Source organism: Salvelinus namaycush, chromosome 42 (genome assembly GCF_016432855.1).
Source record: "Salvelinus namaycush isolate Seneca chromosome 42, SaNama_1.0, whole genome shotgun sequence".
NCBI classification, from domain to species: Eukaryota; Metazoa; Chordata; class Actinopteri; order Salmoniformes; family Salmonidae; genus Salvelinus; species Salvelinus namaycush.
The window spans coordinates 8,849,375-8,876,081 of NC_052348.1; the positions used below are offsets into that span (position 1 = coordinate 8,849,375).

Sequence of the window (26,707 nt, forward strand, 5' to 3'; positions counted from 1 at the left end):
ATTGCTTTTCTGGTTGGCTGAATGCAAGTTTAACCGTCCAATTATTTGCAATGCAAGTTTCACCATGGCACGTACTGCAGCGATACTTTGGCACATGATAATTATTAGAATATGGCAAATATTAGTAAATTCTTGCATTCTATCCATGCTGGCTTTCGTGGGCTACTTGAGACATGAAAGAGATAGGTCGGAGGGCATACAGGCTTTGGCCAATTTATTAATGCGCAATTTGCCTAAATGGGTAATGGAAACACTTCACCCACTAAATTTGTATTCAACACTTTTTTTTATTTTCTAGGTATGACGTCATTACGTCCAGCCATTTTAATTGACACAAGATAGTTAAATGGAAACGCACCCTAGCAGGCAATTGTCGCATCTATTTTCTATGTCAACTTTCTAAATGTCGACAAAATATCACAGGACAGGTTAATGGAAACATAGCTAGGTTGGCTGCTAGTTAAGTGATAGTTTGACTGTCTAATCCATGTACTGGTGTGTGGCCAGCGACTTTTATAGAGAGACCGCTCTGAATTTTTCCTGACATTTCCCGGTCATTTAATTAACTCTGCATTCTAAGTTCTGTGCATCCCAGTGCGTGTGACAAAATCAATTGTACAAAACCAAACATATTGATCTGTTTTGAGCAATCAATCTTATGTCATCTTGATGACTAAACTTTTATACTAACATCACCAATCTGAGGTAAAAAGGACGTGTAATTCCACAACATTTTATGGGGTGAAAATGCAAACTTGTGTAAAGTAGTAACACAAACTGTCCACATTTAGGGAAATTAGCGCAATATACAGTAATTTAATATGGCAAAAAATAATTAAAGATGTCAATTTAAAATGATGGTATATGTTGCCCACTCAGAAACTATTGCAACATTGACATCTATTTTTCACTCATTTAACCATTTAGAGAGTTTGGTACCCCCTGTATATAGCCTCATTATTGTTATTTAATTAACTGTTATTTTTCTTAACTGCATGGTTGGTTAAGGGCTTGTATGTAAGCATTTCACGGTATGATCTACACCTGTTGTATTCGGTGCATGTGGCAAATAAATTTTATTTTATTTTGAAAAATGCTCCTAAATACAATTTAACCAGCTGCTCTAGACTAGAGCCTCCAAAGTGTCTGTGCAGCAGTCTGAACGTTTGATGTCCCTAGTCGATTTTAGCTAGCTACGGTATCATTCCACTTTTATCTGTGGTATCATAGCTAGCCTGGCTCGCTTGCATTATCAAATAATGTTGTATAACCAAAAGTAGCTACTACCTAGTACCAGTTATCTACTTAGCTAATTACTCACCAAAATCAGTTGTTTGACGGTTGACATGCAGCAGAATTGACTGTGTCGGATGTAATTCATTCCAGGCCATATTGTTGAAATGCATTGGAAGTTTGCATCATCTTTATGTAAGGCCATTTTCACTCCTATTTGCCGTGCTTTGGACCCATATGCAGACTTGACAACAAATGTCCACATGGCAGCTGGACCACAGCTGGGGGGCGTGTTGTCTCTGGGCAATTGGGCATCATTGGCAAAAGTGGGCAAGTAAGTAATCCAAACCGTCGTGACGAACTCACTAACAAAACTCAGTTTTGGACGAGACTGACTTTGACCAAAAGTATCATATTTACACTTTGTAGGCAATTTTGACACTAGAATGACTGTCATATCGATGCCACATAGGCCGTTTAAAAACAGAGAAATTGGTTCTAAGCTAAGGAGTTGACCTTCAAGTGTGGGACCATGCCTTTAAATGATCAAACCATTAAAGAGTGTCAAGTAATCAAATCAACTAACACGTTTGCATATTATCAAATCAATTAATATTTTTGCATAGTACTCATTGAAATCCCTCATTGCCCAATCAGAAGATGCTCCATAGCAGGGTGTTCATATCAGATTTCTTAATCCAACATCCTCTCACTCTGTATCTCTTACAGTCAGTAGACATGGAGGATGGGAAGCCTGCTCTGCTACTAGTCAAAGAGGAGACTATAGAAGACGGACCAGAGAGCATTGACCTGCTGAGTGGACTTAAGATGGGGGAGCAAGGTAAGGTTGACATACAGTGCATTCAGAAAGTACTCAGACCCCTTCACGTTTTCCACATTTTGTTATGCTACAGCCTTATATTAAAATTGATTAAATTTTTTCCCCTCATCAATCCATACACAATACCCCATAATGACAAAGCAAAAACACATTTAGAAATGTTTGCAAATGTATAAAAAAAATATAAAAAGATATCTCACATTTACATAAGTATTCAGACCCTTTACTCTGTACTTTGTTGAAGCACCTTTGGCAGCGATTACAGTCTTCTTGGGTATGACACTAAAAGCTTGGCACACCTGTATTTGGGTAGTTTCTTCCATTATTCTCTGCAGATCCTCTTAAGCTCTGTCAGGTTGGATGTGGAGCCTCACTGCACAGCTATTTTCAGGTCTCTCTAGAGATGTTAGATTGGGTTCAAGTCCCGGCTCTGGCTGGGCCATTCAAGGACATTGAGAGACTTTTCCCGAAGCCACTCTTGCTTTGTCTTGGCTGTGTGCTTAGGGTCGTTGTCCTGTTTGAAGGTGAACCTTCGCCCCAGTCTGAGGTCCTGCGTGCTCTGGAGCAGGTTTTCATCAAGGATCTCTCTGTACTTTTCTCCTTTCATCTTTCCCTCGATCCTGACTAGTCTCCCAGTCCATGCCACTGAAAAACATCCCCACAGCATGATGCTGCCACCACCATGGTTCACCGTAGGGATGGTATTGGCCAGGTGATGAGCGGTGCCTAGTTCCCTCAAGACGTGACACTTGGCATTCAGGCCAAATAGTTCAATCTTGGTTTCATCAAACCAGAGAATCTTGTTTCTCATGGTCAGAGTCCTTTAGGTGCATTTTGGCAAACTCCAAACGGGCTGTCATGTGCCTTTTACTGAGGAGTGGCTTCTGTCTGGCCACTCTACCATAAAGGCCTGATTGGAGGAGTGCTGCAAAGATGGTTGTCCATCTGGACGGTTCTCCCATCTCCACAGAAGAACTCTAGAGCTCTGTCAGAGTGACCATCGGGTTCTTTGTTACCTCCCTGACCAAGGTCCTTCTTTCCCGATTGCTCAGTTTGGCTGGGCAGCCAGCTCTAGGAAGAGTCTTGGTGGTTCCAAACTTCTTCCATTTAAGAATGATGGAGGCCACTTTGTCCTTGGAGACCTTCAATTCTGCATACATTTTTTTGTACCCTTCCCCAGATCTGTGCCTCGACACAATCCTGTCTCGGAGCTCTACGGACAATTCCTTCGACCTCATGGCTTGATTTTTGCTCTGATATGTACTGTCAACTGTGGGACCTTATATAGACAGGTGTGTGCCTTTCCAAATCATGTCCAATCAACTGAATTTACCACAGGTGGACTCCAATCAAGTTGTAGAAACATCTCAGGATGATCAATGGGAACAGGATGCATCTGAGCTCAATTTCGAGTCTCATAGCAAAGGGTCTGAATACTTATGTAAATAAGGTATTTCTGTTTTTTATTTTTAATACATTATCAAGAATTTATAAAAACCTGTTTTTGCTTTGTCATTATGGGCTATTGTGTGTAGATTGATGAGGGAAAACATTTATTTAATACATTTTAGAATAAGGCTGTAACGTAACAAAATGTGGAAAAAGTGTAGGGGTCTGAATACTTTCCAAATGCACTGTACATATAGCCTACATACAGTAACAGATCTTCAATGGGAATAGTGATGCACCTGGCTTTTATTTTTTCTTCATTTATAAAATGAAATCAATACAACCTATCTTTACATACAAAAACACACATTATAACGTATGATTAGAGTTCTCTGCCATGTTTGTAAAGTCTATTTTGCCTGCAGGTGGTTGGCTGGAGACTAACAGAGAAGACTGGGCAGCCATCTTAGATTCCCAAAACCAGGCCGGTGCAGCCAGGGACCCGGGGGACAACATCACAGATCAGGCCAGGACCAGAGGCAACATAGTGGAGGTCAGTGGATGGGACAGCATCCTCAACTCTGGGCTGGGGAAAAAAACTGTTAACCACAACCAGAAACAGACAGTCAAACACAAAACAACATCCGATCTTAGTTAGGGATGGGCATTTGTCTGGCACGGAGGGAGAGAGAGAGAAAGTAGCCAAACCTGACTAAGGCTGGTTAGACAAACTTGTTGCTGCCATAGGTTATCTATCATACCATCTGGTATTGCCTATCTTGACTCCATCAAATTGTTTGTAAAAAATCTAGCTAACTAAAGCAGTCAGCTAAGTAGCAAGGCCAATTGAAGCTATTTTGCTGCGCTCCCTGTACATGTCTACAACTCTATTCATATGAAACAGCCTACCTGTTGGATGATCAGTGAAGCCTACTCCTCATTTAGCCAACTTAATTCTGTAATTTTTATTCAATTTTGCATCGATTATAAATCTCCCTCTCAATGTAGAGCCGCTTTGATTGATTACAATAACAACAAGCTACAGCTGTTTTTTTTTGTTTTTTTAATATAATGGTCCATCCTTGTAGGCTATGTAGCAACGTCACATAGATCATTTTATTTATTTTTAGACAAAGCCTTTTCATTGTTAAAATAGACGTAGAATTTTTTCTCTCAGAAATGAATACTTTCCCATGTAATCGAATATTAATGTCTGTTGATATTCAAATATTCTAATAACGTGCCCATCCCTAATATTAGTCTTCATGACAACAGACTGGCTGAGACCAGGGGGAGGCGTAGATTTGGTCTGAGGGGACTGGGATGTGTCTGTATGTGGCTAGAGAGAATGGACACAGACTCCGTCCTAGTTGTGATTCAGAGAGACTGATGGCGTCTCAGGTTAACCCCCTAACACAGTGGTATTCAAAGTTGGGGTCACAACTGAAGTGGGGTTGCCAATATTTGTTTTTAAATGCATTTTCTGTATATGTTTTTTTTTTAAATGAACAGTATGGTTTATTGTATGGGACAATATACAAACATTTTTGAGAAAGGTAATTTTAATGAGTAAATGTATTTTTTAGTTTGTTTTAATTTTGATAAGAGATGAAAATGTAATGCTTTTGACATTATTTGTTGATGTAAAAATCGAAATATACCGATTTTAAGGTTGTGTCATTATATTTGGGGTGGGGTCACAAGTAATGATTGCAAAAAAATTCCTTCAGCCTGCCGTCTATAAGATGTATCAACTGGAATATGGACCCTGCGATAACACAGACACTCCCTGGCCTTCATTTTCCTCACACTCTCCCTATGTTGAACCAGACCTCAGACAATGCCAGTTCCTCAACAGTAAACGACTACACAAGCTCATTGACAAATGACAGTAGGAGAAACTGAATCAGTAAAGGTGGCAGAATAAAAGAGAAGCACTTCCCATGTTCGTTCTGTGAGAAAGATTTCAGTTTTCCCAAACAGGTGGAGACCCATCCGAGGATGCACACGGAAGACAAATTATTCTGCTGCCATCTGTTTCTGGACAGTTTCTCTGACTCGTCCAACCTGAAGATGCACCAGAGGGTCCACATGGGAGAAATCTTACAGCTGCCCCCAGTGTGAGAAGAGGTTCTCCAACCAGCACCATCTGAAGATGCACCTGAAGGTCCACACTGGAGAGAGGCCGTTTGCCTGTATGCACTGCGGGAAGAGGTTCTCAGAGAGGAGTTACCTCAGGATACACCAATATAAAATGCACACGGCCCATGTAATGTAGTACTAGTTAGTTTGTTGTTCATTCTGTTGGTTTTGGATATATAGAGCCCCACAGTGGAGTTGTCATAATACCCATAGAACCTAGTGGTCAAACAGGAAAATGGTTACAATCTTTTTTCCACCATTCATTTTTCCCATAGGGGATTTTAAAAACACTTAAGATAAGGTCTGTGCTTTGTGGAGGCTTACTCTGGCGTGACATTTTGATAACCATGTGTCATGACTTGCCCTGTTGGGTGAGGATCATAGGGCCAGATCCCCCCCTCTCCCCCACCAGTTTTATGACCGGTCGTAAATACCGTGTAGAAACTCTGCCATTGGGTTTGGCAGGATTGAGGGGAAAGAAACCTCTTTGTTACAAGGAGATTTCTCCCGCCAAAACGGTAACATCAAAAGGTTGAATAATGAAACAATATTTCTATAATCCAAAACTGTTGGAATGGACCGTGGGTACTTAAAGACTAATCTTGTCGAATTCATTACTAATTGGTGATGTAACTAAGGACAGTAGAACAGCATAACTGTATATCGGAATGTGTATATTTCCCAGTGATCATATTCACATCCAAATGTTGGGGAACTGATATGATTAAATATGAAACTATTTGTGAGAAGATGTGATGTTTGCCTTCTAAATGAGAGAATTGTTTTTCATATGAAGTCTTAACCAAGTCAGTAGCCACGCCCACGTGAGCACAGACATTACAACAAAAGGAGGGAATGCCCCTTTTTCCCCGAGTGCTTAAATAGGACTCGTGACAAAATGTACATTAGTCAAGAAAACTTAAGGACGGGAGTCTCCACTTTGAAATGGCTACCACTCTATAGACCAGTTATGTGCAGTTCCAGCCTAATACGTTACAAATGGTTAAGAAATCTACAAAGCTAAAGACTACACATTCACAGTCTGCAGCTGTATATGTAAAATAGAAACTTGACCGAAGACGAGAGGAGAACATTTCCCTATTGAACGACCATTGGTATGTCTGACGTATCCATTATAACAGACACTTCAAGAACAAAGGGAACAAGCTATGACTACAAAGGACATGGTGACCTCTGGTGGACAACCAGAGACTTACACAACCAGAGACTTTGTCGACTGACTCTCCAGAAAATGGACCGGCGATTTCAACAGGGAGACAACAGCGCCATACAATCGTAAATATGTACATTGCAATTATTTTCGAATTAATCAATCAATCAAATGTATTTATAAAGCCCTTTTTACATCAGCCAATGTAGTGCTATACAAATGCTATACAGAAACCCAGCCTAAAACCCCAAACAGCAAGCAATGCAGATGTAGAAGCACGGTGGCTAGGAAAAACTCCCTAGAAAGGCAGGAACCTAGGGAGAAACCTAGAGAGGAACAATGCTCTGAGGGGTAGCCAGTCCTCTTCTGGCTGTGCCGGGTAGAGATTATAACAGTACATGGCCAAAATGTTCATAGATGACCAGCAGGGTCAAATAATAATAATCACAGTCGTTGTAGAGGGTGCGAACAGGTCAGCACCTCAGGAGTAAATGTCATTTGGCTTTTCATAGCCTAGCATTCAGAGTTAGAGACAGCAGGTGCGGTAGAGAGAGAGATTCGAAAACAGCAGGTCCGGGACAAGGTAGCACGTCCGGTGAACAGGTCAGGGTTCCATAGCCGCAGGCAGAACAGTTGAAACTGGAGCAGCAGCAGGTGGACTGGGAACAGCAAGGAGTCATCAGGCCAGGTAGTCCTGAGGCATGGTTCTAGGGCTTAGGTCCTCCGAGAGAAGAGAGAAAAGAGAGAGAGTTAGAGGGAGCATACTTAAATTCACACAGGACACCGGATAAGACAGGAGAAATACTCCAGATATAACAGACTGATCCTAGCCCCCCGACACATAAACTACTGCAGCATAAATACTGGAGGCTGAGACAGGAAGAGCCGGGAGACACTGTGGCCCCGTCCGACGATATCCCCGGACAGGGCCAAACAGGCAGGATATAACCCCATCCACTTTGCCAAAGCACAGCCCCCACACCACTAGAGGGATATCTTCAAACCACCAACTTACTACCCTGAGACAAGGCCGAGTATAACCCACGAAGATCTCCCCCAGAGCACAAACCAGAGGGGGCGCCAACCCGGACAGGAAGATAACATCAGTGACTCAACTCACTCAAGTGACGCATCCCTCCTAAGAACGGCATGGAAGAGCACCAGTAAGCCAGTGACTCAGCCCCCGTAATAGGGTTAGAGGCAGAAAATCCCAGTGGAGAGAGGGGAACCGGCCAGGCAGAGACAGCAAGGGTGGTATGTGTCTCCAGTGCCTTTCCATTCACCTTCACACCCCTGGGCCAGACTACACTCAATCATAGGACCTACTGAAGAGATAAGTATTCAATAAAGACTTAAAGGTCGAGACAGAGTCTGCGTCTCTCACATGGATAGGCAGACCATTCCATAAAAATGGAGCTCTCTATAGGAGAAAGCCCTGCATCCAGCTGTTTGCTTAGAAATCTAGGGACAATAAGGAGGCCTGCATCTTGTGAGCATAGCGTATGTGTAGGTATGTACTGCAGGACCAAATCGGAAAGATAGGTAGGAGCAAGCCCATGTAATGCTTTGTAGGTTAGCAGTAAAACCTTGAAATCAGCCCTAGTCTTAACAGGAAGCCAGTGTAGAGAGGCTTGCACTGGAGTAATATGATCACATTTTTTGGTTCTAGTCAAGATTCTAGCAGCTGTGTTTAGCACTAACTGAAGTTTATGTTGTGCTTTATCCGGGTAGCCGGAAAGTAGAGCATTGCAGTAGTCTAAACTAGAAGTGACAAAAGCATGTATTAATTTTTCTGCATAATTTTTGGACAGAAAGTTTCAGATTTTTGCAATGTTACGTAGATGGAAAAAAAGCTGTCCTTAAAACAGTCTTGATATGTTTGTCAAAAGAGAGATCATGGTCCAGAGTAACGCCGAGGTCCTTCACAGTTTTATTTGAGACAACTGTACAACCATCAAGGTTAATTGTCAGATCCAACAGAAGATCTTAGTTTCTTGGGACCTAGAACTAGCATCTCTGTTTTGTACGAGTTTAAAAGTAAAAAATGTGCCGCCATGCACTTCCTTATGTATGAAACACAGGCTTCCAGGATGGGCAATTTTGGGCCTTCACCATGTTTCATTGAAATGTACAGCTGTGTATCGTCCGCATAGCAGTGAAAGTTAACATTATGTTTCCGAATGACATCACCAAGAGGTAAAATATATAGTGAAAACAATAGTGGTCCTAATACGTAACCTTGAGGAACACCGACATTTACAGTTGATTTGTCAGAGGACAAACCATCCACAGAGACAAACTGATATCTTTCCAACAGATAAGCTCTAAACCCAGCCAGAACTTGTCCGTGTAGACCAATTTGGGTTTCCAATCTCTCCAAAAGAATGTGGTGATCGATGGAATCAAAAGCAGCACTAAGGTCTAGGAGCACGAGGACAGATGCAGAGCCTTGGTCTGACGCCATTAAAAGGTAATTTACCACCGTCACGGGTGCAGTCTCAGTGCTATGATGGGGTCTAAAACCAGACATTTCGTATACATTGTTTGTCTTCAGGAAGGCAGTGAATTGCTGCGCAACAGCTTTTTCATTTTTTTTTTTGAGGAATTGGAGATTCGATATAGGCCAATTAGTTTTTAAAATATTTTCTGGGTCAAGGTTTGGCTTTTTGAAGAGAGGCTTTATTACTGCCACTTTTAGTGAGTTTGGTACACATCCGGTGGATAGGGAGGTGTTTATTATGTTCAACATAGGAGGGCCAGGCACAGGAAGCAGCTCTTTCAGTAGTTTAGTTGGAATAGAGTCAGCGGCCTTTCATGTTGAAAGTATTAGCATTTCCATGAGCATAGTTCTTTGTCTTTTCTCCCGCTCTTTCTTACATGCCCCTCCCTTTTCACTAATGTACTTGTCCACTTGTTCAGTTGTGCACCGGGGCCTCCCACTCTTTCTATTCTGGTTAGAGACAGTTTGTGCTGTTCTGTGAAGGGACTAGTACACAGCGTTGTACGAGATCTTCAGTTTCTTGGCAATTTCTCGCATGGAATAGACTTCATTTCTCAGAACAAGAATAGACTGACGAGTTTTGGAAGAAAGTTCTTTGTTTCTGGCCACTTTGAGCCTGTAATCGAACCTATAAATGCTGATGCTCCAGATACTCAACTAGCCTAAAGAAGGCCCGTTTTATTGCTTCTTTAATCAGGACAACAGTTTTCAGCTGTGTTAAAACCTCTCTAGGGTATGTGGGACGGTAGCGTCTCACCTCGTCAACAGCCAGTGAAACTGCAGGGCGCCAAAACAACAGAAATCCCATAATTAAAATTCCTCAAACATACATGTATTTTACACCATTTTAAAGATACACTTGTTGTAAATCCAGCCACAGTGTCCGATTTCAAAAAGGCTTTACGACGAAAGCAAACCAAACGATTATGTTAGGTCAGAGCAAAGTCACAGAAAAACACAGCCATTTTCCCAGCCAAAGAGAGGAGTCACAAAAAGCAGAAATATAGATAAAATTAATTACTAACCTTTGATGATCTTCATCAGATGACACTCATAGGACTTCATGTTACACAATACATGTATGTTTTGTTCGGTAAAGTTTATATTTATATCCAAAAATCTGAGTTTACATTGGCGCGTTATGTTCAGTAGTTCCAAAACATCCGGTGATTTTGCAGAGAGCCACATCAATTTACAGAAATAGTCATCATAAATGTTGATGAAAATACAAGTGTTATACATGGAATTTTAGATCCACTTCTCCTTAATGCAACCGCTGTGTCAGATTTCAAAAAAACTTTACGGAAAAAGCAAACCATGCAATAATCTGAGTACGGCGCTCAGATGACAAATCAACCCAAAGAGCTATCCGCCATGTTGGAGTCAACAGAAGTCAGAAATAGCATTTATAAATATTCACTTTGATGATCTTCATCAGAATGCACTCCCAGGAATCCCAGTTCCACAATACATGTTTGTTTTGTTCGATAATGTCCATCATTTATGTCCAAATTCCTCCTTGTTGTTTGCGCGTTCAGTACACAATCTAAACTCACAACGCGCGGGCAGGTCCAGGCAAAAGTTCAGACGAAAAGTCATATTACAGTCCGTAGAAACATGTCAAACGAAGTATAGAATCAATATTTAGGATGTTTTTAACATAAATCTTCAATAAAGTTCCAACCGGAGAATTCCTTTGTCTTCAGAAATGCATTGGAACTCAGCTCATGGCAGACCTTATTCAATCCCCTCTCATTCGCCCCCGCTTCACAGTAGAAGCATCATACATGGTTCTAAAGACTGTTGACATCTAGTGGAAGCCTTAGGAAGTGCAACATGACCCCATTTCCACTGTATCTTGGATAAGCAAAGGGTTGAAAAACTAAAAACCTCAGATTTCCCACTTCCTGGTTGGATATTTTCTCAGGTTTTTGCCTACCATATGAGTTGTGTTATACTCACAGACATCATTCAAACAGTTTTAGAAACTGCAGAGTGTTTTCTATCCAAATCTACTAATAACATGCATATCCTAGCATCTGGGCCTGAGTAGCAGGCAGTTTACTCTGGGCACGCTTTTCATCCGGACGTTAAAATACTGCCCCCTACCCCAAAGAAGTTAACATACTTGCAAAAGTGTTTTCTAATGATCAATTAGCCTTTTAAAATTATAAACTTGGATTAGCTAACACAACGTGCCATTGGAACACAGGCGTGATGGTTGCTGATAATGGGCCTCTGTACGCCTATGTAGATATTCCATAAAAAATCTGCCGTTTCCAGCTACAATAGTCATTTACAACATTAACAATGTCTACACTGTAATTTCTGATCAATTTGATTTATTTTAATGGACAAAAAATGTGCTTTTCTTTCAAAAACAAGGACATTTCTAAGTGACCCCAAACTTTTGAACAGTAGTTAAGAGTATAATATCATGTAATGTTTTGTGTGTACAGCAGAGTTTCTTATATAAACCTTTATTCTCTTCTGTACAATTTGTGTTTACAGTCTGCAGTCCATGAGGACCTGCTGATATCCGGTGTTGCTGGCAGGCGAGACTGGACCTCTGAGGCGGCTGGTCACAAACCTTGGCTCCGGATCAGGACCCTGGATCAGGAGCCGTCACTTTTCCTTTCCGAGTCAGAAACAGAACCGAACCACGAGGGACAGAGACTCCACCACAACCACCACACAGAACACAACCAGTGGACAGGTGGACTAAACAACCTCAGTCCTACTGGTCATCAGATAGACAGAGGCTCCAGTCATGGATCCAGTCTGCAGCCCAGACCCTTCTCTTTACAGTCTCAGTGCAGGGATGAAGCAGGGCCTGGGGCTGATAGAGATAGACCCTCCTGTTCCTATGATACAAACACCACAGTATCCATGATGAACAGAGCAGGTCACCCTGGGCTTCAGTCTTCACAGAGAGCAGTGGGAGACACCCCCGGTGAGAGTCTAACAGGAAGTCTGTCTTCTCCTTCAGGATCTTGTCTAATGCCTGGTGAATGGGTTCATAGAGGGCCTGGACCTGGGTCTAGCCTTCCTCAGTTACCTCATGGTTACCCCACCAATACAGACAGGGTCAGGATGAGCGTTCACCACAAGAGGTACCTAGCCTATAACACAGCACACAATCCCAACAACACCCAAACAATGGCTAGAGGTCAAGGAGGGAGCTTAAAGACTAACCACCTGAGGGTGGTGACTCCTGCTTCTGCCTCGTCTGGTGTCATTGGGTCACAACGTGGGAGGCCGTGTATTAGGACAGACGCCGACAAGCCGTACGCCTGCCCCACATGTGGGAAGCGCTTCGCTAGGGCAGACTATTTGAGGGAGCACCAGACCGTTCACACCAAGGACAAGCCCTTTAAGTGCAAACTTTGTTACAAGAGCTTCTCCTTCCTGACTAACCTTATCAGACATAGGAGTGTCCACAACCGGGTGAAATTGTAGCAGTGTGACTCGAGATGTACGCAGGGGATATCTGGGAACTATTCTTAAGTTGACATATACAGTGGGGAGAACAAGTATTTGATACACTGCCGATTTTGCAGGTTTTCCTACTTACAAAGCATGTAGAGGTCTGTCATTTTTATCATAGGTACACTTCAACTGTGAGAGACGGAATCTAAAACAAAAATTCAGAAAATCACATTGTATGATTTAAGTAATTAATTTGCATTGTTGTAACAGTATAACTTTAGTCCGTCCCCTCGCCCCGACTCGGGCGCGAACCAGGGACCCTCTGCACATATCAACAATAGTCACCCACGAAGCATCGTTACCCATCGCTCCACAAAAGCCGCGGCCCTTGCAGAGCAAGGGGAACCACTACTTCAAGGTCTCAGAGCAAGTGACGTCACCGACTGAAAGGCTGCTAGCGCGCACCACCGCTAACTAGCTAGCCATTTCACATCGGTTACATAGTCATGGCTCTATGTAGTACTGTGCGCCTCCCATAGTCTGTTCTGGACTTGGGGACTGTGAAGAGACCTCTGGTGGCATGTCTTGTGGGGTATGCATGGGTGTCTGAGCTCTGCGAGCATTTTAAATAGACAGCTCGGTACATTCAGCTTGTCAACACCTCTTACAAAAGCAAGTAATGAGGAAGTCAATCTCTCTTCCACTTTGAGCCATAAGAAATTGACATGCATGTCATTAATGTTAGCTCTCCGTGTATTTTTAAGGGCCAGCTGTGCTGCCCTGTTCTAAGCCAACTGCAATTTTCCCAAGTCCCTCTTTTTGGCACCTGACCACACGACTGAACAGTAGTCCAGGTGCGACAAAACCAGGGCCTGTAGGACCTGCCTTGTTGATAGTGTTGTTAAGAAGGCAGAGCTGTGCGTTATTATGGAAAGACTTCTCCCCATCTTAGCTACTGTTGTATCAATATGTTTTGACCATGACAGTTTACAATCCAGGGTTACTCCAAGCAGTTTAGTCACCACAACTTGCTCAATTTCCACATTATTCATTACGAGATGTAGTTGAGGTTTAGGGTTTGGTGAATGATTTGTCCCAAATACAATGCTTTTAGTTTTGGAAATATTTAGGACGAACTTATTCCTTGCCACCCATTCCGAAACTAACTGCAACTCTTTGTTAAGTGTTGCAGTCATTTCAGTCGCTGTAGTAGTTGACGTGTATAATGTTGAGTCATCCGCATACATAGACACACTGGCCTTACTCAAAGCCAGTGGCATGTCGTGAAGTAAAGATAAAGTTTAAATGGGCCGTATAACCGTTTTTCTTCTCCAGAAAATCTGCAATCCAAATTAACCTATCCCAGCCACCATCTTTTTTGGGAAAGCTCAATTGATCCTGAATTCAGGCATTTCAAATGTATTGTTATGCTCAGACTTCATGATGTAAGGACTAAGGCAGGGGTGTCAAACTCAATTCCTGGAGGGGTGAGTATCCGTTTATTAGTTTGGAACTCTCACCTGGTTTTCCAGGTCTTAATTGAACATGAATTCAAAGGTAATAACCCAGTAGACAAGCGTCTCTCCTGGAATTGAGTTTGACACTCCTGGACAAAGGTGTTGGACTGGCTGCCCCAAGGAGTCCCAGCCTGGCTACCCATAAAATGTTATTTTGTAGGATATTGTGCAGTTATACTGTAGATAGAATGATGGTAGACTGATGATATGCAGACACTATAAATTACCAGTAGGGTGGATTTCACCAGAATGTCACCTTGGGGGAACATCACATCAAGGACAAAGAACACCTTATCCAGGTTTGCCAGCCTGGGGTGAGCACCACCCAAGATGGCTCTAGGTCTGGTGGGTCCTGTCTAGTGTGTCCTATCCATGACCTATTAATGTAGACACAGAGAATGTGGTTGCAGAGCATAAATACAGTTATTGCAGGACACCATTACAGGCACCTTCCTGATGCCAATTAATCAATTGATTTAAAAAAAAATAACTTTCCATCATTCACACTATGAAAATAGATAGTTGATAAGAATAGGCTATCCAATATCATAGCTTAGGCTACATTTTATTGCATAATATGACTTTTTTTTAGGGAAGGAGGTGAGATACAAATATAAAACTACTTTCTTTGTTTCTTTGTTCTCTGGCATGGTCTGTTATTTGGTCGACTGGGGATTTTGCCTCCCTCTCCCTTGTTACTGCCTTGGGTGTGGGCAAGGCACTGCATTTTCTGAGGTGGAAGAGACCGGCAGTTGACACCTGAGGTGGTTGACCTCTTCTTCCAATGGGCTAGTCTCCAATTGGCATTGATAGATAGTTTGTCCAATGTGCAGACTTTAAAGGGGCAATCAGCAGTTCCTACATCCATTTTTGGACTTATAAATTAACTATATGTATCCATTGATTATTGAATAATATAAATTGTAAATGCCTCATGAGCTTAGTTCAATTGTCGCACCCCATCAGAACCCAAAATACAAGCTTGTTTAACTCCAATGTTTGTTTACAGTGTTTGTAAACAAAGAAAATATCACCTCAAAACATGGTTAAAACTGTGGATGGTCGGTCCTTGCATCCATAGATCTGTCTATGAATTTGAGTGTTTACATTTCTCCAGGCCCATCTCTCAGCTTTTCGCCGTACCAGGGGCGGGGAAACCGCATTGTTATTGTTTCTACTGCTGATTGCCATATCTTAGAATGATGGAAACATAAATGTGAAAGTGGCATTAATATAATAACTTTAATCGTTTTAAATACATGCCATGCTAGACATGACAATAATTTAAAGTTCACATTTACCATAAGGTAAATTATCTATTATTACCTTACAAGTGCACAGACATCTTTTAATTTTGTTGACATTCTAGAAGGGATCAGATTAATAGATCATAGCCAGATAGATACATTATAGTAACCAGTGGTGTAAAGTACTTAAGTAAAAATACTTTAATTTAAAGTACTACTTAAGTCGTTTTTTGGGGTATCTGTACTTTAATATTTATATTTTTGACAACTTTTACTTCACTACATTCCTAAAGAAAGTAATGTCGTTTTTACTCCATACATTTTCCCTGACACCCAAAAGTACTGTTTACATGGTGAATGCTTAGCAGGACAGCAAAATTGTCGCACATATCAAGAGAACACGTGGTCATCACTACTGCCTCTGATCTGGCAGACTCACTAAATACAAATGCTTCATTTGTAAATGATGTCTAAGTGTTGGAGTGTACCCCTGGCTATTCGTACATTTTTAAAACAAGAAAATTATGCAGTCTGCTTTGCTTAATATAAGGAATTTGAAATGAGTTATACTTTTACTTTTTATAGTTAAGTGTATTTAGAAAAAAATACTTTTAGACTTATACTCAAGTAGTATTTTACTGGGTGACTTCCACTTTTACTTGATTAAGGTATCTATACTTTTACTCAAGTATGACAATTAGGTACTTTTTCCCACCACTTATCGTAACTAGCTACCTTACTGAGTACCGTTAGTTGTCTTCACTTTCTTCCAGTGGTAGACTACTGCTCAGTCTGTCAAAGTAGACAGCTTTTTATTGATTCCATGAAGTGCAACGCAGCATACCAACTTCAATTATGCTACTTTAGCTCTATTTTTTTGTATCTGAAAATAAGAAATTATACTCGTAACCATATCTAATTCGTTAGCTAGCTTGCTTAGTTCACATATAGCGTGGCATTTAGTTTGTTATCTGTCAGTCAATCGTAATACCTGGATGGACACGGCAATGCGAAAAGCAGACTGCTTCTCCTCGAACGCGGCGGTGAAAGGGATTCTGAGAGCCCATTGGCTATCGAACGGCCAATATCGTGAGGCGTGGATCTTGGAATATTTCGTTTTTTTTCATTTAAAACCCTTTGAGCTATGACGCCAACCAATAAGATCCCTTTCTCGTCAGTGTAACCGGAAGTGAACAGCGACCAAGTACAATTTACACGTTAGCATTTTTATTTGTGTTATTTGGACGTTTATTAACACACTGGAACTCAAAATATGACTAATTAGCTGCACAGAAGCACATACTTACACCCTGTAGTATTTAATTCGCGTTGGAGACGGCTTGGTTGATAAATGTTATATAGGTAACGCCAGTTAGCTAGCTGTGAACATTAGCCAACATGGCTAACTGTGTGGTTTTTCAGACTCAAATAGCCTCCATCATGGAGGTGCTAGCGAATGCAGCCGTGGCAGATATCTGTAAACTCGTAGACGACGACTATGCAGTGTTTCGTTTGGAAATAACTCAAAGCCAGAAAGAGAACAGGGCATTGCGGAGGAAACTACACCTATTGGAACCGAAGGTTGCACGGGAGCGCACAGATAGAACAACGCGAGAGCGCGTCCTCGCCAGTCGTCCCAGTAGTGTCAAGATCCTCGACCGATACAGAGGAATGGCAAGAGGTACATTTTTCAGAACGAAGAGCCTGCAGGGCCTGTCGCTTTTTCCACGATATGATTTTAGATGTCTTAACCACATATGGTTAACCAGAATTGGGTCTTGGTCAGTTTGTTGGATAGTATGCAATAATTGCTTGGCTATTTTGCACAAAGACAAAATATGATGTTCTAACCAGATAATTGATTTACGGAATTTCCTATTATTTACTTATTGAAAACAATATGCTGCATGGAACATAGTCAATCAGTCTATAAATTGTATATCAAGAAGTTATGCAATGTGTTACCTTACATCCTTGTCAATTCTAGACAGTGTCAAAATGGTCAATAGTGTACATTATAGTGTTGATCATTGACAGTGGCTAACCTAACCATCTCTTTTCCCCCAAACACTCTCTCAGGTGAAGGACATCTCACTGGAGGCTACAGGGGCTTTGTGAAGCAAGTGGGACACAAAACATGTAGAGATGACCAACCAATCACTGTTGACGAGGGGAGTGGAACCTCAACCCAGCACGTTATCGTGATAGAGGTTAATGTAATAGTATTACATCAAAATTACAGTACATCAAATGTATCCCGTTTATTTCAGAAAGGCTCACCTCGGCTATTCACTTGGTTACATGTACATCCTCATTTATCTGCCATAGGGGAGCTTGTGAGACTTCCCTACGACATTGTTATCTAATCCTACTCATATACCGGTAATAACCTCCTCCTTGTCAGCCTGCAGATGCAGAGGCTGCAGGTCCTGGGGTCAAGCTGGAGAGGTCTGAAGGAGAGGAGGACCCACGACACAGCAGAAACATCCAGACTGGAGCGGCTGGAGTGCCCCCTGTAGCCACAGAGGACTCCACCGCCACCCTAGTGCCGCCCAGGATCCGACACAGCATCACGGAGGACAGTGAAACGCAGAACGCCATCCTCAAGTCAGAGACAGACACTTTAACTGTAACACAAAGGATTTTACACACAGGATCTGACCCAGAGATACTGGGGCTGGGGGGACTGGGATGTCGTTCTTCTCCCAGCTCAGAGTATTTACTTTACGGTAACCCGAGGACGGTTCTCTCCCATCAGGACTCAGGTAACGCATTACAGACTGGCAATGATCCATCTTGTTCTTACACTGCCGAGACTGGGATGATACCTGGTGACATGCCTGTGGGCTTAGATACACAGACTAATCCAATGAGAGGGGACTGGAACCGGTACAGTAGTAGTGTGTATTCTGAAGAGTGCCTGGATGAGAAAGGGGAGGGTCTGGCCTTAGATGATGTGACTGTGAAAGTGGAGGGCGATGCTCCTCTGACATGGAATGAAGTCGAGACTCATTTAGGAGAAGGACACTCGCAGGGCAACAGCAGTGACTTCTTAGACTACAGGGAAAACTTAGAGACAAATCTAAATGTCACAACCAACTCCTCTTTACACTCAGTGTCGATGTCGATGGCACCTTCCGATTCACAAGGCCTATTCGATCAGGTATTGAACTCAAACGACCAAAGGTCCAAGGCTCGGGGAGGGGGATCAAAAACGGGCAGTAAAGAGAAGCGGTTCCTCTGCATGTTCTGTAACAAAGGCTTCAGCTGCCCTCAGAAGGTGGAGATCCACCAGAGGGTCCACACAGGGGAAAAACCCTACAGCTGTACCCAGTGCCACATGCGGTTCGCCCATGCTGGCAACCTAAAGAGGCACCAGAGGGTCCACACAGGGGAGAAACCCTACAGCTGCCAACAGTGTGAGAAGCGGTTCTCCCACCAGCACCATCTGAAGATGCACCTGAAGGTCCACACGGGAGAGAGGCCATTCAGAGAGTAACTACCTGAGGATACAGCAGCAGAAAAACCATTCCACTCTATAACATAGAAAGTAACCATTCCATTTGATAGCTTCTGACTTTGACATCAAACCCTGCATTAAAGACAAAGATGAATGTTGTCAACAGAAAAGATCCACAGATGCATTTGGAATAATGAGAGTAACAGATTTCAGTGTTAAATATTCCTGGGTAGAATATTGCATCCAGATATAGTGATATATAATGCATATAAAAGCCTAATGAGTCTGTTACATATTGTATTTGTACTGTGTAGGCTATATGATGTTCACAAATTCCTATTTCATTACTTCCCTTCAATATTTCATTTTTTGCCCAAGACACTTTTAATGAGTATATTAATGCAGTTTATCAAGTTCATGCAGATGTATGTGTGGTTTTTATACGGTGAATTTAAAACGTGTATGTTAAATAAATAAAAATGTTGACTTTGTTCTCGTTATTTGAGAATCCCTTTAATATACATTACATCTGATCTCACCCTATTCGACATACACACAACAGAGCTTTATAACCAATATACAATTACTAAATATACCCACACTAACACACCTACTGTACACGTCAAAATAGTTTAGTCAGGTTTGTCTGATGACTTTTGACTTATCATAGCTGACTCATATTTATCCACAACATCATATGTGTCCACCATGATGGGTTTAACAACAATGAAGTCATTCTGTAAATACAGTATAGGACTCAAATGTAGTGGGGATGGGTAAGCACTCCATGTTTAATGTGTGTTCATCTGTGTGTACGTACCTGAGGGAGTGTATGTCAGTGTAATCTGTATCACCTCTCCCAGGAATAGGAGATGCTGCTGGTGAAGGAGGAGGGTCTGGGGAACCCTGAGGGGACCATGGTCATGGAGGACAACCAGACTACACCTCCTCCTGAACCCACAGAGGAACCAGCTGAGCAACATAGGACCACACAATATCACTGAGGTGAGCCCAATGTTAACTATTGTCTGCATGTTACACTATATATACAAAAGTACGTCGACACCCCTTCGGCTATATCAGCCACACCGGTTGCTGACAGGTGTATAAAATCGAGCACACAGCCATGTAATCTCCATAGAGAAACATTGGCAGTAGAATGGCCTTACTGAAGAGCTCAGTGACTTTTAACGTGGCACCGTCATAGGATGCAAGCTCTCCAACAAGTCAGTTCGAAAAATGTCTTCCCTGCTAGAGCTGCCCTGGTCAACTGTAAGTGCTGTTATTGTTAAGTGGAAACGTCTAGGAGCAACAACTGCTCAGTCGCTAAGTGGTAGGCCCCACAAACTCACAGAACGGGACTGTCGAGTGCTGAAGTGAGTAGTGTTGGTGTTTCATTTACTGGAGAGTGAGACCAAATCATGAACACTGGACAGAGTGGATTTCAGTTGTAGCAAAATGGCAGGTTTATTAAGTCAAAGACATCTTGTCCTGCAGTTTAGCGTGCACGGACCTAGTCATATGACTCAGTATGGAGTCAGCTGAAAGAGGCTCCTAAACAGAGATTTGCAGCAGATTAAATACATGGAACTATGTAGGTAGAGTCTCGTCGTGTTGGTCTTCTGACTGGTCCTGAAGAGTTGGAGGCGGGCCTGCTCTGGCCAGAGCAGGAGCCCCATTGGTGCACAGCAGAGTCCTCTGCTCTTGGCACCCGACCAGTAGAGAGGGGAGTGAGGTGTGTGTGTTCATGCGATGATGAAATGTCTGTGTGTCAAGTAGTCGAGAGATAAGGGGAACTGTAACTGGCAGTTACTGTCTGGGGCTAGGGGGTTTCCTGATTAGAGGGGTGCAAGCAATGACTTAAGTCAGGCGGTTTAGTTTGGCGCTCTATAACTGTTTTGTGCGGTTAGTGTCCTTGTGACAAAATGGGGAACCATGTGTTATGCAACAACAGTCTTGTGTCTTAGAAATGGGGTGTGTTGTGCAAGCTTTAATCCTATGGTCACAAGCAGGCTCTAAATCAGCCTAGGCCACCTAAATGATGTTTAATATATGTGCTTGATTTATGAGCTATGTATATGAATATATGTATATATGACAGTAGCGCATAAAAATCGTCTGTCCTCGGTTGCAACACTCACTACCGAGTAACAAACCGCCTCTGGAAGCAACGTCAGCACAAGAACTGTTCGTCAGGAGCTTGATGAAATGGGTTACCGTGGCCAAGCAGCCGCACTCAAGCGTAAGATCACTATGCGCTATGCCAAGCGTCGGCTGGAGTGGTGTAAAGTTCGAAGCCATTGGACTCTGGAGCAGTGGAAACGTGTTCTCTGGAGTGATGAATCACACTTCACCATCTGGCAGTCCAATGGACAAATCTGGGTTTGGTGAATGCCAAGAGAACATTACCTGCCCAATGCATAGTGCCAACTGTAAGGTTTGGCGGAGGAGGAATAATGGTCTGGTGCTGTTTTTCATGGTTCGGGTTAGGCCCCTTAGTTCCAGTGAAGGGAAATCTTAACGCTACAGCATACAATGACATTCTAGACGATTCTGTGCTTCCAACTTTGTGGCAACAGTTTGGGGAAGGCCCTTTCCTGTTTTAGCATGACAATTCTCCCGTGCACAAAGGGAGGTCCATACAGAAATGGTTTGTTGAGTTCGGTGTGGAAGAACTTGACTGGCCTGCATAGAGCCCTGACCTCAACCCTATCGAACACCTTTGGGATCAATTGGAATGCCGACTGCGAGCCAGGCCTAATCGTCCAACATCAGTCAAAATTGTATTTATCACATACACGGTGTAGCGAAATGCTGGTCCCCGACCTCACTAACGCTCTTGTGACTGAATGGAAGAAAGTCCCTGCAGCAATGTTCCAACATCTAGTGGAAAGCCTTCCCAGAAGAGTGGAGGCTGTTATAGCAGCAAAGGGGGGACCAACTCCGTATTAATGCCCATGATTTTGGAATGAGATGTTCAACGAGCATGTAGTGGTCATGTAGTGTATTAGGTCAGGGCCCATATCCACAAAGCATCTCAGAGTAGGAGTGATGATCTAGGATCAGTTTAGCCTTTTAGATCATAATGAATAAGTCTATGATGGGGACCTGATCCTCTCGATGAGCACTTCTACTCTGAGACTCTTTGTGGCTACGGGCCCAGGTTTTGATAAATGTTGTCTTAAAGATGCACTATGCAGAAATCGCTTCAACATCTCCTGGTAGCTAAAATTTTAAAAGTTTGCTTAATTTCAGTTTGCGACTAAACAAGCAAATATTTGACTTAATATTAACAACATTTGAAATGTAGATTTTGATAGACCAATGTATCAGCTATTACACCATGTAAAGGTTTGTTGAATTTGTTGAAATTAGATCAGGGATTGAGGTGTTTTACTCTGAGCCAAAACTAACTGGGAAATGGACTTCATGCTCAAGTTATCCTTTGAAACGTTTAACTCCATACAAGAGACAACCCGCAACTTTCAATAAAAAAACACACTTGCAAATGAAACATTTAATCAATCCGATTTAATCAAAGAGTACTTGAACAACAGTTAGAAAAGTTTAGGATGATGGGGATGAAGTAGTTGTTGTTTGGCAGTGTGGGATTGGTGCCAACAGCAAAGCAACTTCCCTTAATGTATCCTGTAGACAAACAGAGAGAGCATGTGACAGTGGAGGGATCATTCAAATTCTGTGAAAGGGACACAGTCTAACAAATATGTAACAAGTAAATAGCCTGATGTGGACACCAATTCAGAGGCAAACTATGGATGAAGTTCATGATGATCTGCTCAGATGCCATACTGTGCCCTTCGCCTGCAGGCACATTCTGAATCCACACCCGCCCATACAAACACACAGTATTAGCATTGACTGTAGTTTAACTGGATATTGTTGTAGTGAATGTGTAAGCAATAGCTATGCAAAGTGCCAGATATGTAACGATTTACAGTAACTTCAGTTCATTATTACTCAGCCAATAAGCACCAGCATTAGTCAGCCAGAAGATCTAACTAAGTTAGCTACAGAATGTAATGGAGAAATGTCACCTTTCTGCATCAAGTACCTCTGGCTGGGCAGCTTCATCTTAGCAGGTTGAGGGACTAACTTACTTCTACTAGCTACTTCTAGCTAACATGACTATAGCCAGACTATAGACAGTTAGCCAGCTTACTAGCTTGCAAGCATTAACATTAGCTAGCTAGCCACCTAGTGCAAGCCAATTTCAGTTGTTGATTTCGTTCTATTGGAATGCTAATTTCATGGTAAATTCAGCATCTTAGCTAACATTACTATTTTTAACTTCCTGTCACACAAAGGTCTAATCCTTTCTATGTGCTGCCGACAGTGCAGATCAACCCACACTGTAAACAAACCCCCTATGCACTGTGAATAACTAACGTGTACTTCTGGGTATGAACGAAAGAAAACATGGGATACATTTTGTTTTCTGTTCCTCGACGCACAATTTTGAAACCATAAACGAGAAAATGAGTTTATATTCAATTTTCGTTCTTAAAATGATGAAACCAAACACAATAAATGAGCCATTTCCCAGCAAAGCTGTCACCAAGGCAAAGGGTGGCTACTTGGAAGAATCGCAAATATAAAATGTATTTTGATTTGTTTAAGAATTTTTTTGGTTATTACATGATTCCATGTGTTATTTCATAGTTTTGATGTCTTCACTGTTATTATACAATGTAGAAAATAGTAAAAATAAAGAAAACCCTGGAATGAGTAGGTGTGTCCAAACTTTTGAATCGTACTGTATATACACTGCTCAAAAAAGGGAACACTAAAATAACACATCCTAGATCTGAATGAATGAAATATTCTTATTAAATACTTTTTTCTTTACATAGTTGAATGTGCTGACAACAAAATCACACAAAAATGATCAATGGAAATCAAATTTATCAACCCATGGAGGTCTGGATTTGGAGTCACACTCAAAATTAAAGTGGAAACCACACTACAGGTTGATCCAACTTTGATGTAATGTCCTTAAAACAAGTAAAAATGAGGCTCAGTAGTGTGTGTGGCCTCCACGTGCCTGTATGACCTCCCTACAACGCCTGGGCATGCTCCTGATGAGGTGGCGGATGGTCTCCTGAGGGATCTCCTCCCAGACCTGGACTAAAGCATCCGCCAACTCCTGGACAGTCTGTGGTGCAACGTGGCGTTGGTGGATGGAGCGAGACATGATGTCCCAGATGTGCTCAATTGGATTCAGGTCTGGGGAACGGGCGGGCCAGTCCATAGCATCAATGCCTTCCTCTTGCAGGAACTGCTGACACACTCCAGCCACATGAGGTCTAGCATTGTCTTGCATTAGGAAGAACCCAGGGCCAACCGCACCAGCATATGGTCTCACAAGGGGTCTGAGGATCTCATCTCGGTACCTAATGGCAGTCAGGCTACCTCTGGCGAGCACATGGAGGGCTGTGCGGCCCCCCAAAGAAATGCCACCCCACACCATGACTGACCCACCGCCAAACCGGTCATGCTGGAGGATGTTGCAGGCAGCAGAACGTTCTCCACGGCGTCTCCAGACTCTGTCACATCTGTCACATGTGCGTGTGAACCTGCTTTCATCTGTGAAGAGCACAGGGCGCCAGTGGCGAATTTGCCAATCTTGGTGTTCTCTGGCAAATGCCAAACATCCTGCACGGTGTTGGGCTGTAAGCACAACCCCCACCTGTGAACGTCGGGCCCTCATACCACCCTCATGGAGTCTGTTTCTGACCGTTTGAGAAGACACATGCACATTTGTGGCCTGCTGGAGGTCATTTTGCAGGGCTCTGGCAGTGCTCCTCCTGCTCCTCCTTGCACAAAGGCGGAGGTAGCGGTCCTGCTGCTGGGTTGTTGCCCTCCTACGGCCTCCTCCACGTCTCCTGATGTACTGGCCTGTCTCCTGGTAGCGCCTCCATGCTCTGGACACCACGCTGACAGACACAGCAAACCTTCTTGCCACAGCTCGCATTGATGTGCCATCCTGGATGAGCTGCACTATCTGAGCCACTTGTGTGGGTTGTAGACTCCGTCTCATGCTACCACTAGAGTGAAAGCACCGCCAGCATTCAAAAGTGACCAAAACATCAGCCAGGAAGCATAGGAACTGAGAAGTGGTCTGTGGTCACCACCTGCAGAACCACTCCTTTATTGGGGGTGTCTTGCTAATTGCCTATAATTTCCATCTGTTGTCTATTCCATTTGCACAACAGCATGTGACATTTATTGTCAATCAGTGTTGCTTCCTAAGTGGACAGTTTGATTTCACAGAAGTGTGATTGACTTGGAGTTACATTGTGTTGTTTAAGTGTTCCCTTTATTTTTTTGAGCAGTGTATATATATATTATTTATTTTTTGTCAAGTGCCAGTTTCATCAGAATAACCCAGATAAACTTGTGTTGTGAGCACTGTTGAGAAACAGTTAAGAGGTACGTGACTTTAGCATGTTTTGGTTGTTGTTGCATTGATATACATAGTGACGTACATCAGTATAAATACAGCCAACTTTGAGTGTGTGACTTGTGTGGCTGAGTAAGTCAATTATTGAGTGGCAATGTTTAATACAGCCATGGGAGATTTTTGTCGCCATGGTGCCGTAATAGCAGCCAGAGGTTGATCCCTTCTGTACACATTTTTTATATTTATCATCATTAGTTGTTTTTTTTGTAATGGAATTGTTTCAATTGACTTCCTGTTTTCTTTTTATTCATATTTTTATCATAATCTGATCATTTTGATGATTCAAATCAGTTAGTTGGCTTGAGGGGAAAAGAGGAGAGAGGACTGCGTTAGCTCGTAGAAGTGGCAACTGAAGTGTGATAAACTATTCTGACCTTTGTGGCTGCTCTTGAGTAGCATCACTCAAGTGGGTGCTACATGGTGTAAAGTCGTGTACACACCGGTTGCGTCAAACTGTATGCTTTTCAAACTGTATGCGTCAAACTGTATGTTTTTCAACTTGTAATAAACCACCGAAGAAGTTGCTAATGTGTGATTATTTTCGATGTGATGCGCCTCGTGGATTGTGAAGACTATGTCAAATGTACAGTACAATAATAACCTGTGTGAGCGAGGCATTATGCCTCATTCACAAGCACTCCATTACCTTGCGTTGGATGTCATTCACAGAGTGGAATCGCAACGTCCCCCTGCAAGTGAAGGCTCCGTTTGAATTTTTCCATCCTGTGCAGTCTTCTTTAGTCCGGCCAGAGTCCGTCGAAGAATCGGAGGTTACCAAACCACAGAAGATGAAAATATGGGGTTTTCGAAGATGGGTTTATGGGATAGCTAGCAACTTGTAAACATTTACCCATACCTATAAGTGAGTACTATTTTAGTTGTATATTTTAAAAAAAAACGCGTTGGCTGTTAAGCCAATTATACTTTGACTGTTGCCTCCAGTCTTAGTTTGTTGTGATAATTATTAGGGGTGAAGGTCACTAGCTACAATATAGCCTAGCTTTTATCTAGCTAGCTAGTAAAATAGCTTGACTTGCTGGAAAGTTATAGAAACAGGTTAAGGAAAAAGTAAGTAACCAAAACATGTTTTATTATCAACTGAAACAATGTTTCTTCTGTCCTGAATGAAATTGTCATATTTTGCAACTTCACAAAATAAATGCGATCTCTGACGAGAATCTACGCTCTCCTCCATCTATGCTCTCCGTCCAGTAGCGGAACGAGAATGTATGAAGATAACTTATGGCGTAATGAAATACAGTACCAGTCAGAAGTTTGGACACACCTACTCATTCCA

At 42.4% G+C, this 26,707-nt stretch overlaps 2 protein-coding genes and 1 pseudogene across 2 annotated transcripts in view; all 3 read left to right on the forward strand.

The window, feature by feature from the left end:
* The window catches only part of LOC120034861, a 30,610-nt pseudogene extending 24,266 nt beyond the window's left edge, over positions 1–6,344 (forward strand).
* LOC120034801 (zinc finger protein GLI4-like) overlaps positions 1–26,707 on the forward strand; it is a 320,522-nt gene that overhangs the window by 166,226 nt on the left and 127,589 nt on the right. The gene's annotated exons all lie outside the window — the stretch shown is intronic.
* On the forward strand, positions 16,294–19,421 carry LOC120034855 (zinc finger protein 7-like). The gene is made up of 3 exons (XM_038981505.1): positions 16,294–17,150; positions 17,549–17,679; positions 17,874–19,421. The coding sequence occupies exons 1-3, from the start codon at positions 16,868–16,870 to the stop codon at positions 18,966–18,968; spliced, it is 1,509 nt and encodes a 502-aa protein (XP_038837433.1). The 5' UTR covers positions 16,294–16,867; the 3' UTR covers positions 18,969–19,421.

Coding starts and splice junctions, on each gene's coding strand:
- LOC120034855 (XM_038981505.1), top strand. CDS start 16,868: ATGGCTAACTGTGTGGTTTTTCAGACTCAAATAGCCTCCATCATGGAG. Junction 17,151..17,548: donor ATACAGAGGAATGGCAAGAG/GTACATTTTTCA, acceptor ACACTCTCTCAG/GTGAAGGACATCTCACTGGA. Junction 17,680..17,873: donor AGCACGTTATCGTGATAGAG/GTTAATGTAATA, acceptor CCTCCTTGTCAG/CCTGCAGATGCAGAGGCTGC.